The sequence below is a fragment of the Vidua chalybeata genome, chromosome 1 (genome assembly GCF_026979565.1).
Source record: "Vidua chalybeata isolate OUT-0048 chromosome 1, bVidCha1 merged haplotype, whole genome shotgun sequence".
In the NCBI taxonomy this organism is placed as follows: domain Eukaryota; kingdom Metazoa; phylum Chordata; class Aves; order Passeriformes; family Viduidae; genus Vidua; species Vidua chalybeata.
In genome coordinates, this window is record NC_071530.1 from 40,657,463 (window position 1) to 40,672,362 (window position 14,900).

General features: G+C 36.3%; 1 protein-coding gene across 3 annotated transcripts in view; it reads left to right on the top strand.

The window, feature by feature from the left end:
* The window catches only part of RBMS3 (RNA binding motif single stranded interacting protein 3), a 701,764-nt gene that overhangs the window by 556,215 nt on the left and 130,649 nt on the right, over nt 1-14,900 (top strand). For all 3 annotated transcript variants that reach the window (XM_053943264.1, XM_053943265.1, XM_053943273.1), the window contains one exon: nt 5,948-6,027. In XM_053943264.1, coding sequence (XP_053799239.1) covers nt 5,948-6,027 — 80 coding nt within the window. The remainder of the gene's footprint in view (nt 1-5,947; nt 6,028-14,900) is intronic.

Consider the following 14,900-nt stretch of genomic DNA (forward strand, 5'->3'; position numbering starts at 1 on the left):
GAAATAAAAATTGCTTTTTATAACCCCACAATAAAATACCATTCAAGTATTATTTAAGTATCTTCCCTAAAGAGATAGTAGTATTAATAATACCATACACAGGTTTGTCACACTCAGCTGAACAGCAGAACAAGCATTTTATAGGTCCTTTTAAATGATAAAGTGCAAAGAAGGAGTTAGAAACCACTAACTTTTTTATTTTGTTTGCTGTCTTGTAACTGAAAACGACCTTGCAAGATTCCTCCCACAAGCGACATTTTACAACGAAGTCATAAGCTTCTGAAAACAGAAATTTATGATGGAAATGCTGACAGTCAGACAGTCAAGTATTGCACTGCTGGCAGGCACCAGTATAATACTTAACCTGAGACTGTGAAGACAGTAGCATAAATCAGCGTAGGTCTAGGTGGAAATGACTGTGTGTTCGTACTGTTCTTTTCTAGTCACACGAGAAAATGTGTACAACACAAATTGTCATAAAAGAATGCTATGATGCTGTTCCCAGCAAATGACCAAAGTCAAGAGATTCTCAATTAGCTGTCACTTCAGAGCAAAGGTACACATCAGGGGATGCTTCCATCCCTTTGTGACCTAGCTAGGGGTCTGTAGTGAGGCATTTAAACACTCTGCTAGTGGGAGTTTGGGTTTCATCTTCATCTTTTCCCTACCTTATTCTTCTGGAAAAGATTCTAATGGGCTGCTTTTCTTTGCTTTTTCTATCTTTTTTACTAAACTTATCTCCTGCTTGTCCCCATCTTACATTTTTAAATTTAGTCTTTGGAAACAATATTCAACTCGGCAACTAAAAGGGAGCAACAAAAACTAGGAAATGAGATTTTGAACTATCACAGGATCATTATTCTATTTATAGAAGCTCTGCATGGATTTCAGTAGAAATGGTTATGCTCCAGTTTCCACTGAAGTAAAATAAGAGAGATGAGCCTTTAATTTCTCTATGGAGAGTGTTGTAAATACAGATACTGTAGTGCAGAGATACTCGGGCAGCTCACCTTGGCATAATGGGTAGTGCTACAAGGTATAGAATGTACCACAACTTGAGAGGAAAAGAGTGGTTTCTATATATTTTTTATATTTATTTGAGAAAATGAACAACCTCCTGTTGTTCAAGCAGACAGTTGAAGAATATACAGGCAAGAGATGTTGGGAAAAGATGTAATTTGTGAGCCATGAGGAGAACTTGTCAAAATAAATGTCTTCTTAGGCTGTGAGTGGCAAAGGGAATAGCTTTTTTCCAACATAAAATGGATTCAAACCAAAAAGCACAAACATCTTGAAGCAATCTCTTACTGACTGAAAAGCTGGGGAGACAAGATACCTAAGTCTGTTACAGGGAAGGAGGAAATAAGGTTGCAGCCACATCAGGGTCTTAGAATGCCTGGAATTAAATTAGCGAAATAAATTTAAAAGCTAGTGAATGTGTTTCCATGGCAGGATGAAAAACATAGGAAACCTCATGCTAATCACAACTATCTTGCTTAGAGATACTCTTTAGAGTATTTGAAATCTGAAGATCATTTTGCCTCACATATTTTATATCCTAGGCAGTTGAAATACTATCTGTTACCTAATATTGGGATAATGCTTATGTCTTACTAAAATAAGACTTTCAGAAATTATTCTAAGACATCAACCAGAAAAAAAAGAACCACCAATTTTCTAGCTAATGTTTGCCAGTGGATCATCTTCCTTGCAGTTAAATGTTTCTGCCTAATTTCTCTTTTGAAGTTATCTGGTTCTTGTCACAAATTTTTCAGGAAGATTAAAGAAGTCCTTACTCCCTAGTTTTTTCTCCCCACAAAGGTACTTCTGCAGTGCTATCAGACTGCCCCTCTAGTCATCTTCTCGATATGCTAAAGAAATTCAGTTCTCTGATGTGTATTCTAACTATGGTCTCCATTCTTTGGGCTCCCCTCACTGTACTACCGACCTGCTTCCATCTTTGCAAAATGCCTTAAATAGTAAGGAAACATTGTTCTCCAAGATTTATTATACCCACTCTAGTAAATGTAAACAATATTATTATGTTGATCATAACATAAATGTGGTAGTAGCAATTTCATCTTTAAATATTTACTTTGGATATAAAAAAAATAGTCCTGATTCTCATTTATATTATTATTATTAAGCAAAGTGACTATACAATATATGTAAACCAAACCCACACTTTTCCACTAAGTGGTAATTACATGGTACTGAATATTTCTCAGGTAATAATTATGTAATTACCATGGTATTCCTTATATAAAAATTGTATTGAGTTGTTTCTTGACACTCTATCAATCTTTATAATAAGCATGTATAAGAGCTTTAGGTAGGGGGCTAAAATAATTTTTATTTTCTCCCTTCCCTTCCCTTCCCTTCCCTTCCCTTCCCTTCCCTTCCTTCCCTTCCCTTCCCTTCCCTCTCCCTCTCCCTCTCCCTCTCCCTCTCCCTCTCCCTCTCCCTCTCCCTCTCCCTCTCCTCTCGTTCATGTTAAATGTTCCCTATTATTTCTAATAACACATAATGACTACTTTGGTACCATTGTGGTCTGTAGAGAGATATGTCATATAAATTTTATACTATAAAATAAATTTTATTATTATTATATAATAATAAAAAGTTTTCAAATTATATAAAGTAAATATTTAATACCAAGATCTGAACATCAAATTATTTAGTTCTGATGTTTGTTTAAACATTCACTGTTTAAGTTTGTTTGGATTTATTTTCTTTTACTTTTCTTATTGAAATATCTTTAGTTTACAAAATATAGCTAGAAAAAATTATAAAAACATTCTTCAGATTTTAAAAAATGTACTTCTTTTCAAATTGGATAGAATATAGACAGTCTCATTACTTATTTTGTATTTGGGAACCCTATAACTTAGTTTCCTGAACTGGGAGGTATATAGACACAGGTAAAAATAAATTATCATGTTTTTATTAGTTCCTTTGAGTTTATATCATTATCTGTACCTTTTAAAAAATATAAAATCCTGTGGCTTTGATAATTATTATTTTTCTGCAGTGCATTTGCTGGTTCAAAATAATATTCAGATGAATTATGGTTATCTCCAAATTGCATTTAAAGATGAATTATTATCTTAGATCCTCTTAGGATCAACACCAAAAATATACAATTGAAAGGAATTTGAAAGTAATACTGAACAAATTATCTAATCAGACCAAATTTCTATTATCATGTGAAGCTGTTTTCCTTCCCTATCCAGCAAGTGTTGTATATCTATCCTTCAGTAGAAAGTTTTGAAGCATCTAGGATCTTTATCTTTTATCCGGAATATTATATTTGTCATATTTTTGTTCTATAAATTATGAAAGGAATGCTAATATTAAAAAATGTATTAAATTAAAAAATGTTTTAACATTTAACATTAAAAAATGTTCTCTCAAGTTTACCTGTGCTCAACGACATTCTTTTACAGAAAAACTTTTAACATAACAATTCCATTAGTGACATTTTTATTAAATACCTGTCTCAAGCAACATTTTGAAACATTGCTACCTCATATAAGAAGAATAATTCAAAGCACATTCTACAATAGAGGAGTGCTGCAGCTTTCTGAAGGAAAAGTAGGAGGAATTCATTAATGTGGACCTAAAGAAAGTTTATTTTTGGGACCTCTGCCCAGATACAGCTCATCTTTATGGATAAAACAAGAAGAGCAGTAATGTGTGAATCTGTGTGTGTGGATAGCTTCAACTCATGTGTAGGTGCCTGCCGTAAGCATTGACACATAAGTGTTGATACTGGTCAGAATTTTGACTAAACTAAAACCAGGGTCTTGTTATGTCAAGAATCCAAGAATTTTGCTAATATATCTGGTTGTTCTGTACCCCTAATTTTTCCCAGTCAGTCAGTGAGCTAATCATCCTGCAGAATTCAATTTGAAAGGGTTATTTCTAAGCAAAGGGGTGTTGTGGACAATTATAATTCATGTTTTGGTGGCCCTGGAGTGGTGGACGCCTGGCCAGCCTCTGCCCAGCTTGGGGGAAAGGCCACCCCCACAGGCAGAAGTTGCAGAAAGCACACGAGGCCTCAGGTGGGGTGGGCAAAGGATGGATACAGTTGTTACTCAGCAACACAAGAGGGGAACATGTATAGAGGGCTTTGTCTATTGTGCTGCCTTTTCAGGCTGAGTCGATAATGCCAGTGTCGGTTTCAAGCGAAGCGTGTGCCAGATTACAGATAGCCAGCAATGGCATTTGAGAGCCGTTAATTGTGAAACTTGAGAGGAAAATGTGCACATTCTTTTTCAGAGTGCTATTCGAATTATGGGCTTTTTATCCCAGAACACTGTGGGTTTCACTTTTATTCTCTTCCCACATAAAACGCATGAAGTGCACCGAGTCTCTTTCATTTGGCAGCTTATATATTGCATTCTTTGCAGGAATTGCTTTGGCTTGTTAAAATGTACCCCATGTATTAAAATGAAATTGTCACTGCTGTGTGGTGCAACATAACATGGTTTGACACCAAGTGCCTGCAGCTACAGAAAACAGACTTTTATTGCATTTATTCTTTCAGAGACAAGAGTCTCTAAAGGCTCAGCACAGACATTCGCTTAGTTAAATCTGAATGAAGCCAAAGCGAACAATCTAAGTCGCTGTCTTTGTACTTGTAGAAATAGCCCAGCCCACATGATACACAGTGATACAACCTGGAAGGGCAAAGTTTTAATTTCATCTGAAACAACTGGACAATCGTCTGACTTCCTCAAAGAATTAAATGGGCAAGCAGGATTTTTTAGAGGTTTTTTCGGGGTTTTTTTGTTTGTTTGTTTGTTTTTGTGGTGTAGTTTTTTGGACTCTGGCAAAATTGTATCCTGGGAGACAAACTGCTGTTGTATGTGAACCACTCTTTCCCCAAACTGTGTGACAGGAAGGATAGTGGATAAATTCATTTTAAAACGATCTAGACTGGCGAGAAGTAAGCAATCTATATGTCAGCAGAGTTATTTTGTGGAGAATACCTGGAGGTATGTACTGGTGTATTGGAGGAGCATTGAACATAATTTTTAAACACAAATTTTCTAGGATATTACTAGCTTTCCTTTTCTCTCTTTCTTCTTTTCAAAGTTTCTAAACCCCCTCTGGAGCAAGATTAACTCTTTTTCTGGACTTTTATGCAGTTAATTTAGAAGATCGGAAGCAATACTGAGTTCCCAGATGTGGTATAACTGTGGTTTGGGATTTGACTAGCAACACTGTATTCCTAACAATTCTCCAGAAATACCAATTCTCCAGAATTTACCAATTCACTGTTAATGCTTTAATATCTCAATGCTGAAAGTTATCCTGAACTCATAGAAGATGAACAGTAAGGCATTTCCTTTGCCGGTGTTACACATAAATTACTGTCTTCACCCAGAACTCAGCTTTATATTGTAATAGTCATATATGCATTGTCTTCAGTTTTACTATAAAGCCTGTCTTTGCAGGTTATTTTCTTAACATTGTAATCCTTAATAATTGTTGTTTAATCCTCTGTGTTCTTCTCTAAATCCTGCAATTCATTTCTTTAAGCCATTTGAAGTTATTTTGGGTGCACAAGGAGGCTAGAAACGTGTCTATTGCTTTTCCAAGCAGCACATGAGAGCATAAAGAATGTCCTTGTTCAGGGTGATGCCCTGGAGCCAGAAGGGGACTGTTCACTGACAGGGCTGTGGCTCAAACACAGCTGGGAGTGCAGCTGCAGGCAGGGAGGGTGGCAGGTCCCCCTCAGGAGCCACACTCTGTCCTAATGGGCTCAACCAGTTTCTCTGCAAAAATCAGCAACAACAGCTTTGAAGGTTTTTCTGAGCATCTGTGCTTGTCCTTTTTTTCTCCTTCTGCTTTTTGGTTTTTTTTGCTGACTGAGTGCTTCCATAACAGTCTAGTAACACATATTGCCTCTACCCATATCCCACTCTCTTCTCTTTTCCAGAATGGAGTCTACAGAAAAATGTGAAGTAGTAATTCAGCATTTTAATGGCAAATATCTGAAAACCCCACCTGGTCTACCAGGTAAGTCTAGCCATCACTGTGAAATTTAAAATTCACTGAAGAGTTTAGAATACTGAAATACTGGAATTTATCTTGAGAGTGGCCTAAATTACTGCCCCTGCTAAGAGGGCATATAACTTCCCTGGTTGAATCCTATCTTTTATGACCCATAGCAACTTCTTCTTACCGAGGATTGTATGTTTTAAGCATTTGTGCCTGACAACAGCAAATTTAAGAACATATAAAATTCATGTTGTCTCACTGTGTTTCTTCCTTTTGAATGCTGTTTTTTGGGGTTTTTTTTGGTTCTTTTTGGTTTTGTTTTTTTTTTTTTTTTTTGTTTGTTGGTTTGTTTTTTTTTTTTTTTCCAGTTAGTATAGAGGCCACATAACTAAATGCCGATGATTTTCTAACAAACTAGGAATATAACTTATATAAGAATATAAGCCTAGCAGCTTCATTATTGATTATTAAATATCCAGGATTTCAGGTTGTAGCAGCTTTATATTCATCACAGTTACTACTCAGTATTGCTAGCTACTGGTATTAACACTGAGGATATTTCAAATATTATTTTATATCATTTTTTCTTGCCATAACTTAATGAAGTCCTGACACTTTCTCACAATACCCTTAGAACACATTCACTTGTGTGTTCATGCCACATTGAAAGTCAAGTTCCAGCTATTATTTTGCCTTTCAAATCTTTAGCTGTCATCCGTCCGTTCATCAGCTGTGCAAAGTGTAGTGATCAGTTGCTTGATACTTACTGCTTGACAAGACCTCTCCAAGGCCACAAATTTGCAAGGATTTCTCCTCTGGGTTTTCTGAAGGGCTGCATTAAATGAGCAGGAAATGCTTGCAAGAATTGTGTCCTAAGTTGTTATCTCCCCCTTTTTTTAATCCCCTAGCCTCCTTTAAACTATTTCCTTTTTTTGGTTACTTTCATTAAATTTCTTCTTATTCATTGCCTGGTTCTTTATGCAGAAGATGTACTAAATACTCTAATTAAAAGAAAGCCATCTGCACAGCTACAGTGTACAGTAATTGAGTGCTGCAATGTACATATAAATTTTAGTCAGATCACCTTCATGAAAGAAGATAAAGCTTTTAGTACAGGCTGCAAGGCTCCATATTAAGACTGCTTTTTCAAAAGCAGCCACAGACAATTTTTCTCAGCACCAGCTAGTGAATTACACCACCAGCTTTGTCAAGTACAACAAACTTGGGTTGCGTAGAACAATGGGCTGAGCAGCATAGGCGGAGAACTTTAACCTTTGGCTTGCCTTTCTGTATGCACACTTTGAATCCCAGCAGTAATCTGTTTAATATCATAGCAACACCCAATGGAAAGAGTGTGAATAGCAAGGACTTGGTAAGGCTAGGCTGGTTTTGTCAGTATAAGCCTGTGTGCTCCATGGTCACATTCCCAGTTATCTCAGAAAGGACACATCATTAAATCCAGTATTAAAGTAGAATATACTTACAGGCCCTGCTTGAGACAAAAAGCTACATGGTAAAGAATGAAAGCTATAAAATTAAAATAATTTTCTTTTTTCTTCTTTTTTAAAATTTTTAAATAATCAGAAGTGAACTGCGTATTCAACATGAACAATGTTGTACATTGAAACAGGGGTCTTGATAAGACAGTATGGTTATTTATTTCTTGTTATATCTTATTTCAAGAGATACACTGAAATTGGATTTGAATGGCTATAACTTCTGATGCTTTCTTAAAGGACATGAATCAGTTCCTAGTTTCTTGAGGAAGAAAAGATGTCCATGTGAAAAGATTGTCTACTCTGTTTCTCTCATGATTGTTGTTGTCAGATGGCATTTAGTCGCAAGGATTATTTAGGAAGTGACTATATTAAGGGTTTTAATTTACCTAAGTACTGTTCAGATGCAGATATAGCATAATGCAGCTTTGCAAAAAGTCACTGAACCATTAACTGAACTCACTCAACCATGCACAAGGTATCTGTAAGATCCCATTTTGTCCTTGAGTTTTGGGAGGCAGATTTTGTATCTCTGAACACAGGTAGTTAGAACTTGTTGCAGGGTATTTGGTCCACATAAAAGAGGCTGTTTGTGCCTTGTTATTAGAGTAGAGCACTCTTTAAATCCATAATTAAAATATTTGTTGTATTCATTCCTCTTCTTCTTAAGAAGCCAGAGAACAAACACGATCACCTTGGCAGTGGAGGTTGATTCAAGGGACCATTTACATTTTATCCAGTGCAAAAAATTATTCACTCCTACTTTCTTTTTGTTGTAAATTCCTGTTAAAGCTTGTACTCAGTTTCTACATCTGTGGTATGAACCTGTATTTAAGCCTCTCAGCAAAGACAGAAGTGTCTTGCATGAAGCAGGAAGGAAAATTAACTCTCTTAATGTACTTGGAAAGTCACAATTACAGTCTGAAAAGGATCTTCCCAGCATCTCAGTAATTGGCATAGAAGGAGAATCATCTCTAGTTTATTGCTGTGACCTCTTTATGGATATCAGTTAAAAAACAAAGGACCAGAGAACATTAGTGGAAATATGCAACACTATCTGTTACTAACCTCTGCAGCTCAAAGGCCTGATCTTAATTAGAGTGAAAATGGATCAATACTTTTAGGGTTAAATTACATTGATTTTGGATTTTCAAATTAATTTCTTTCAGATGTAGCAGTGAACTGAAAGAGTTTTTTGCATTTTTGTCCACATCTCTCAGCCAAGCTCTAATGTTCTGGTTCAGGTTTACCAGCTAATAGAAGGTTGCATGAGGCCCATCAAGAAAGAAATCAACCTGGCTGTTGGCCATGTGCTACTGGCCTGAGGCAGTGGGATTATGGACCAGAGAAATCATTTTGGCAGCTCTCCTCCATCCCTGCTGTCTTCTCCTACTGGGCTCCCTGAGATGTGATCCTGGTGATGTGTCACCATACGTTCTGTGGGATGTATGTTTGTAAGATTAGCATGTTTAGAGGATAAAATGCTCATGTGCTGCAGGGGCAGTTTTGCCTGGTTACTCAGTCATGACAGGAGATCTGGAGTAGGTAACTTTCATATGATGTTGAACAGCCCATTAGAAAGACTGCGCACCATAGCTCTGGTTTTCATGCCAGAATAAAGTTAATACCTTACCTGACTTAGTTATACCTTCCCAAAGTGTTATCTGAAACATTAATTTTGAATACAGAACTCTTTTTCAACTAGGTTTTTTTTTTTGGTTTTTTTTTTTTTTCTGGAAAATGAGATGTAAATGCAACTGAATTTTTTAAATTTGGTTTTTGTTGTTGTCATGTTTGGGGTTTCTTTACTGTTCTTGTAAGTTAGAAAAAAGTTACGAGAGAATAAGTGCTGTGTACCTGGATGTTTGAGCCTAGCCAAGAGTCACACATCTAAGCTAGCCCAGGCCAACAATGCAGCAGGAAAGCAGTGTTACAACTGGAAGGAAAGGAGGGCACACAGGGCACTTTGGAGGCTCTGTCCTCTGTACCTTCTGAAGGCAAAACATCCGTCCTTCTTTGACTTTAGAACTTCAATCACTGTCTGTTGTTTCTTAAAAATTGTAGAACTGAGCACTTGTAGCTCCAGACCCAGTCACAATGTAAATGTTACTTTCTGTCTCTTGAAACATTTTGATGGGCAGTTGTATAGTGCCTAGGTAAATTGAGCATCACTGTGTCTGTGTTAGTGAATCATTCTCATTAAGGGGCCTTCTCTGTACAACTGCTTGGCTTCATTCCATTCCAGAAGGAATTGCTCCACTCTCTTGCTTGCTCAACTAATAAGCATTTCATGATGTTCACTTTTAGATTTACAGTACAAAATAATTGGTTGTTCCATAAATAATTAGTTAATGTCTTTGCATTTCTTTTAGACTGAAAAAGCACAGTCATCTCCAGAAATCTGCAGAATCTCAATTCTTGGCAGATTCCATGTCAACTTCATAAATATTCTGAGTAGCTTTGAGTGATTATTATTTTAGTGGGTTTTATTTGTGAGAGTTTTTTTTTTGTTTTCCCTTTATTAGCACTGCTTTCCTGAGATAAACAGACCTACACAGCCTATATAGCCTGTTTTCATCCTATAGAGAATTCAGCCTCATGTGGAACTAATGGTATAGGCCCTGTATGGCCACACTGAAAGTTAGCAAATGAATTCTGTATTGCTCTACGTGTCCATCAAGATGTGAAGAGCACTACTAATAATGCAGGTAGCTCTCAGTCTTTCTGTACTGCATATATTTTTGATGGTGATACGAAATCCTGCTAATCGTTGACATTTCGCAATCACTGAATTAAATTAAAATTTCCTAGCTCGTCTCTCAGTGACAAGATGGCTTCTGTTTGAATGGGCAAGTTTAGGGTATGATATTGACACAGTTTTTGTTTTTGTCCTGGTATCCTTGGATGTTTTTAAATAACTTCATTTTCTCTTTCTGAATTAATGCAAAAATTTAACAAGTTCTTACTTCTTTCTGGAATTTCACAGGAACAAGACTCAATTGCAGTAATTGTCCTCTGCTGATATATCCGTTATACTCCCTCACAGCATTTTCTAGTTGTTATAGTACTTCCTAAATTTCATTTGAGTTGTCAGAGGACACTGGGCCAGTCACTTTCTCTGAGAAAATTTAAAGCAAGTGAGACACATGAATGCTACATTACATGGTCAATAATCTTCCTTTTCTTATTGCTAATTTAATTACAGATATCTGACAAAAAGAAAGAACAGGGAATTATTATCCTTGTGTACATTAAGAACCCCACAAGTAACAAGTGACTGCATCGTTTTTATACTGACTTTTACTAGAGTAAAAACTCTTAAATACACAGAAATTATCTGCAACAATACAGATGTATTTGAAAATATCTCATATCTTGCTTTAATCATTACTTCTTTTTTTTTCTTCTTGAAAGTGTTCCAAGCACTGCATTTTTATGGACTCATTTCACCAAAATCAATTGATATTTTCTGCCTCTCTCTTTAGTTTAAATATTTCTCTTAGGACGTCTCTCAGGTTCTTGCACCATAGAGAGTAAATTCAAATAGTTAACCTTTGCTTCAGAGAAGTAGGCTTAGAACCTGGAATACTCTATTTAGAGCAACATGTTTTGTAGGATATTGTGCCTTAAATGGTGATGAAGGAACGGTATTCCAGTTGAGGGTTAACTATGTACTGGATATTAACATTTTCCACTGTTTTTCTCTTAGTATATGAACAAATACTATCTTGTTTCTCATTAGTGATGCTGTAAGTTGTTTTTCTGAGTGAATGAACTTAAAATGTTTTCTTTGATAGCTTTTTAGACCATATCTCTTGGCGCTTTATCTTTTTTTATTTAATTCTCTATTCATTTATATAGATAAAACACTGAAAAACTCTTCCAAATATTTCTTCTTGGAACATTTGCATAGCTGTCTGTATATATGTATATGTTTTTGACATTTTAAACTCAATAGGACAGCAGCCAAAACTATAAACCAGATATTGGTTTGTAGATATCTTGAAACATTTGTTGAATGCTACAGAGAACCCAGAATAAAGGAAAATCTGCTAGATTTTCTACTGGTAATACTCAGTGAAACTAGTGTAAAAAGGAAGTTATCTTTTACATATTGCTATCCTCAAAAACTTTCTCTGAATCTTTTATGTTGTCTACCTGAATTCTAGGGATTCAGGTTTGTAAATACTTTCATTGTTATCTGCTGACAGCACTATATAAATTCTTCCTTGTTGTATCAGAACATATGATCCTTGGAAAGACCTTCATAAAAAGTAACAGTTTAACAAATTTTCTATTTGTTTTTCTTGTTTCCAACTTCTGGCTGTCATTTTTTTATGGAATTGCTGTTATCTTTCACTTTCTGTGCTCCATAAATACACAAACTCAGCTCATTGTTAGCAGAAATTTCTTTTACATTGCAAATCCTCTGAATATTCTTTTAACTTCTGTTGTTTTCATCTTCTTTCCAAGTCTTCATCTTTGACAAACAGTTAAAATCTTTGACTCCTGCTTGAGTCTTGGTGGCGACCATGAGGCCTCTGTAACCCCTGTCCTGCTTTGGGCCCCGTGTGCTTCCCATGCCCTCAGCAATGCGCAGGTGCTGTCCCAAGCTCACATCTCTCTGACAAACAGCTCCGTGCAGAATGGGCTCTGTGGACCTTTTGCTGGGATTGTTAGATGTTAAGAGGTGTCTGGGTGGTATGTACAGCTCTCAGAAGAGAGAGTCCCTTGGGAAATAGCTTCATTTTTCAGATCTCACATAATATTTAAGATGACATAAACTTTGCAGAAGATGGTCATAAAGATGGACTTTCTAACCAAGAAACTGCAGAATGGGTACTGAGTTGTTGGTAAATATAAAAGCTGTTGCTTAGAAAGCAGTTCCCTGTTAAGATCTCAGTGGCTTTGGTTTTTGGCTCATGCAGGCTTTTATGATGTGGACAAAACCTCATCACTGCTCCACGTTCTGCCCTCCCTTTTAGACTCACAGCTGTCTAACACGACCAGCACAGGCTCCTGGCTTTACATTCCTTCCAGTACTTGGTCAAACATCATTTGTAGTTAATCTAACGTGTACCAACTCTTCAGAGATTTCCAATAGCTTTTGACTTCACCTGAAATCAAGTGTTTCTTGGACTTTTAAAGTTTCCTTCCTTTTAAAGACAGCCTTTAAAATCTGATGATACTTGTTTTACTTCATGGCATTCTCTTAAGAATTTCAAATGTGAAGTGTGTCATTTTGTGCCCCTGAACAAGATGGGGTTCTCTCTCTTTAGTTCCTTTATTTTTTTGGTTTTTTTTTTTTTTTTTTTTCTTCAGAATTAAGTTTATGTAACCTTCAGTTGTCCTTACTGTGCTGACATTGCTGTAGGCATTTCTGGTTTCATATCACATATTTCCATGTCATGATGCAAAGATACATTCCAATTTCCTAGGTCTCTTGGATCTTAAAGATTGTATATTATTTAGATTCTTTAAAGGCAAGGGTTATTTTTCTAAAAAGAAAAAAAAATACTATCTGTTTCAGATTTTATGTCATTTCCATTTAGTTCAAAGAAGACTCCCTTTGGTTAGGAGGATACGGACATATTCGTTTACTTAGTAAACCCCAGTAGTTGGTACACACTAATTTCCTGGAGGAATGAGGGCTGAGCCAATTTGTATTTAAGGTGTTAAGAGGTATGTATCAGTGCTAAACCACGTAATTTGAGCTCATGAGGAAAGCTGTATGAGAGAAGACAGAATGTTGCCATCATCTAAAGCCTGCTTTTCCAAAAATACAAAAAGTTATTGGTGATGGGGACAGTGTCAAAGATCTGAAGTGCTTCATACTTACATTGGGTTTCATTTGATCTTGTACTGGTCTGTAAGTTCCTAGGAAAAGAACTGTATCTTTCTGTATTTCAAAAAACTATACGATCAAATATTGAGTTTTATAATCTAGCTGTATAATTAAGGAGAAAGTCTTTTACAGGGTTGGGGTTTTTGTATTACTTTGTAACTAGAGATAACGAAAAAATGCATAAGATCAGTTTGTTTGTGATATCACAGTAATTCAGGTCATGATGTAAAAAATAGCATTACTGCAGTTTGGATTAAAATCTTCCACTTGGTTTATAAGAATGAAAGTTAGAGAACAATATAGCATATAAATGAGAAAAGACTATTCCGTTTTTTCTTCCTGACACAGTAGCGCCTGTCATATCTTTCCTAAGATTTCTGAAAGTCTGCAGCATAAACAGAGAACTGCATTCCTTTCTCATTCATAATATCTAGTGGCAATGAACTGTGCCACAGTTTATCTAAACTAATTTCAATATATACTTTTCTTTGTTTCTTTTAACTCATGGGCATTTTTTGCTGTTAAGAGTGACTATGTAAATCTTCTAATTCAGAAAATCCATTCCCTTTATGGGAAATGGTGGATATATTTGTTTAAGAATAAAGAAGCCCCTTCTGTATGCTACTGCTGCATAACCAGCACAGCTGAATGTGTGCACTGAATTCTGTCTTGCCTCATACATCAGCAGGAGAAGTGTCGACAAGTTTCTGGTCCAGGGACAGTGCTGTTCCTTGGATGCACTTGTAAAATCCGAGACAAGACAGACGAGTTGCGCAGGTGTTATGGCAGGCAAAATTTATGAGCCAGAAAGATTCACAGCTTGAATTTCAGATTGTTAAGGTCTAAAGGGCTGGCAATTTAAAACAAAGCAATGTAAATAAATAAAAACAAGCAAATCAGAGCATGAAACAATGTGGAACATTGTAAAGTTATTTGTACGTGATTCAGATTTCAGGGAGCAATTCTGCTTTTGCATCAGCTGTGGCCAGCAGTGGCACAACTCCTCCTGTTTCTTCCTCTCCTGCATTACTTTATTAGTCCCTTCAGGACACTTTAAATGATGGAGTACATCTGCTTTGCAGACCCTACTGCTGCAGTATAGTGTTGTCACACCTGAGCCAACTAGTTTAAAAGTCATTTAAAAAGCCAACTTGAGCAAGGCTGAGCACAGACTAACCACTTGCGCTCATAGTGTGTTATGCTCAATAATAATAACACCCAGCAAGTGGTTTGCATGATCTCATGTTTTTTAACTGAGGAAAATTATTTCCCTTGCAGGCCTTTCATAGAAGAAATCTTCCTTTCCTCCTCCCTCCCTCACACTTTTCCACTTGCTTACGCATTGAACACTTTTAAATTCAAAATGTAGAGAAATTTATGTCAGAAGCTTCAATCTTCTTTACTGTTACCCTGTAAATTCCAACTAAGCTGAACAAAAATGTTTTATTGAAGCTTAACAATGTGCAAACAGATATTTTTTGACACACTGCTTTGTGCATCTGTATTTCAACCAGAAGTGGAAGCCTCTGGGAACAGACTTTTCAGATGTC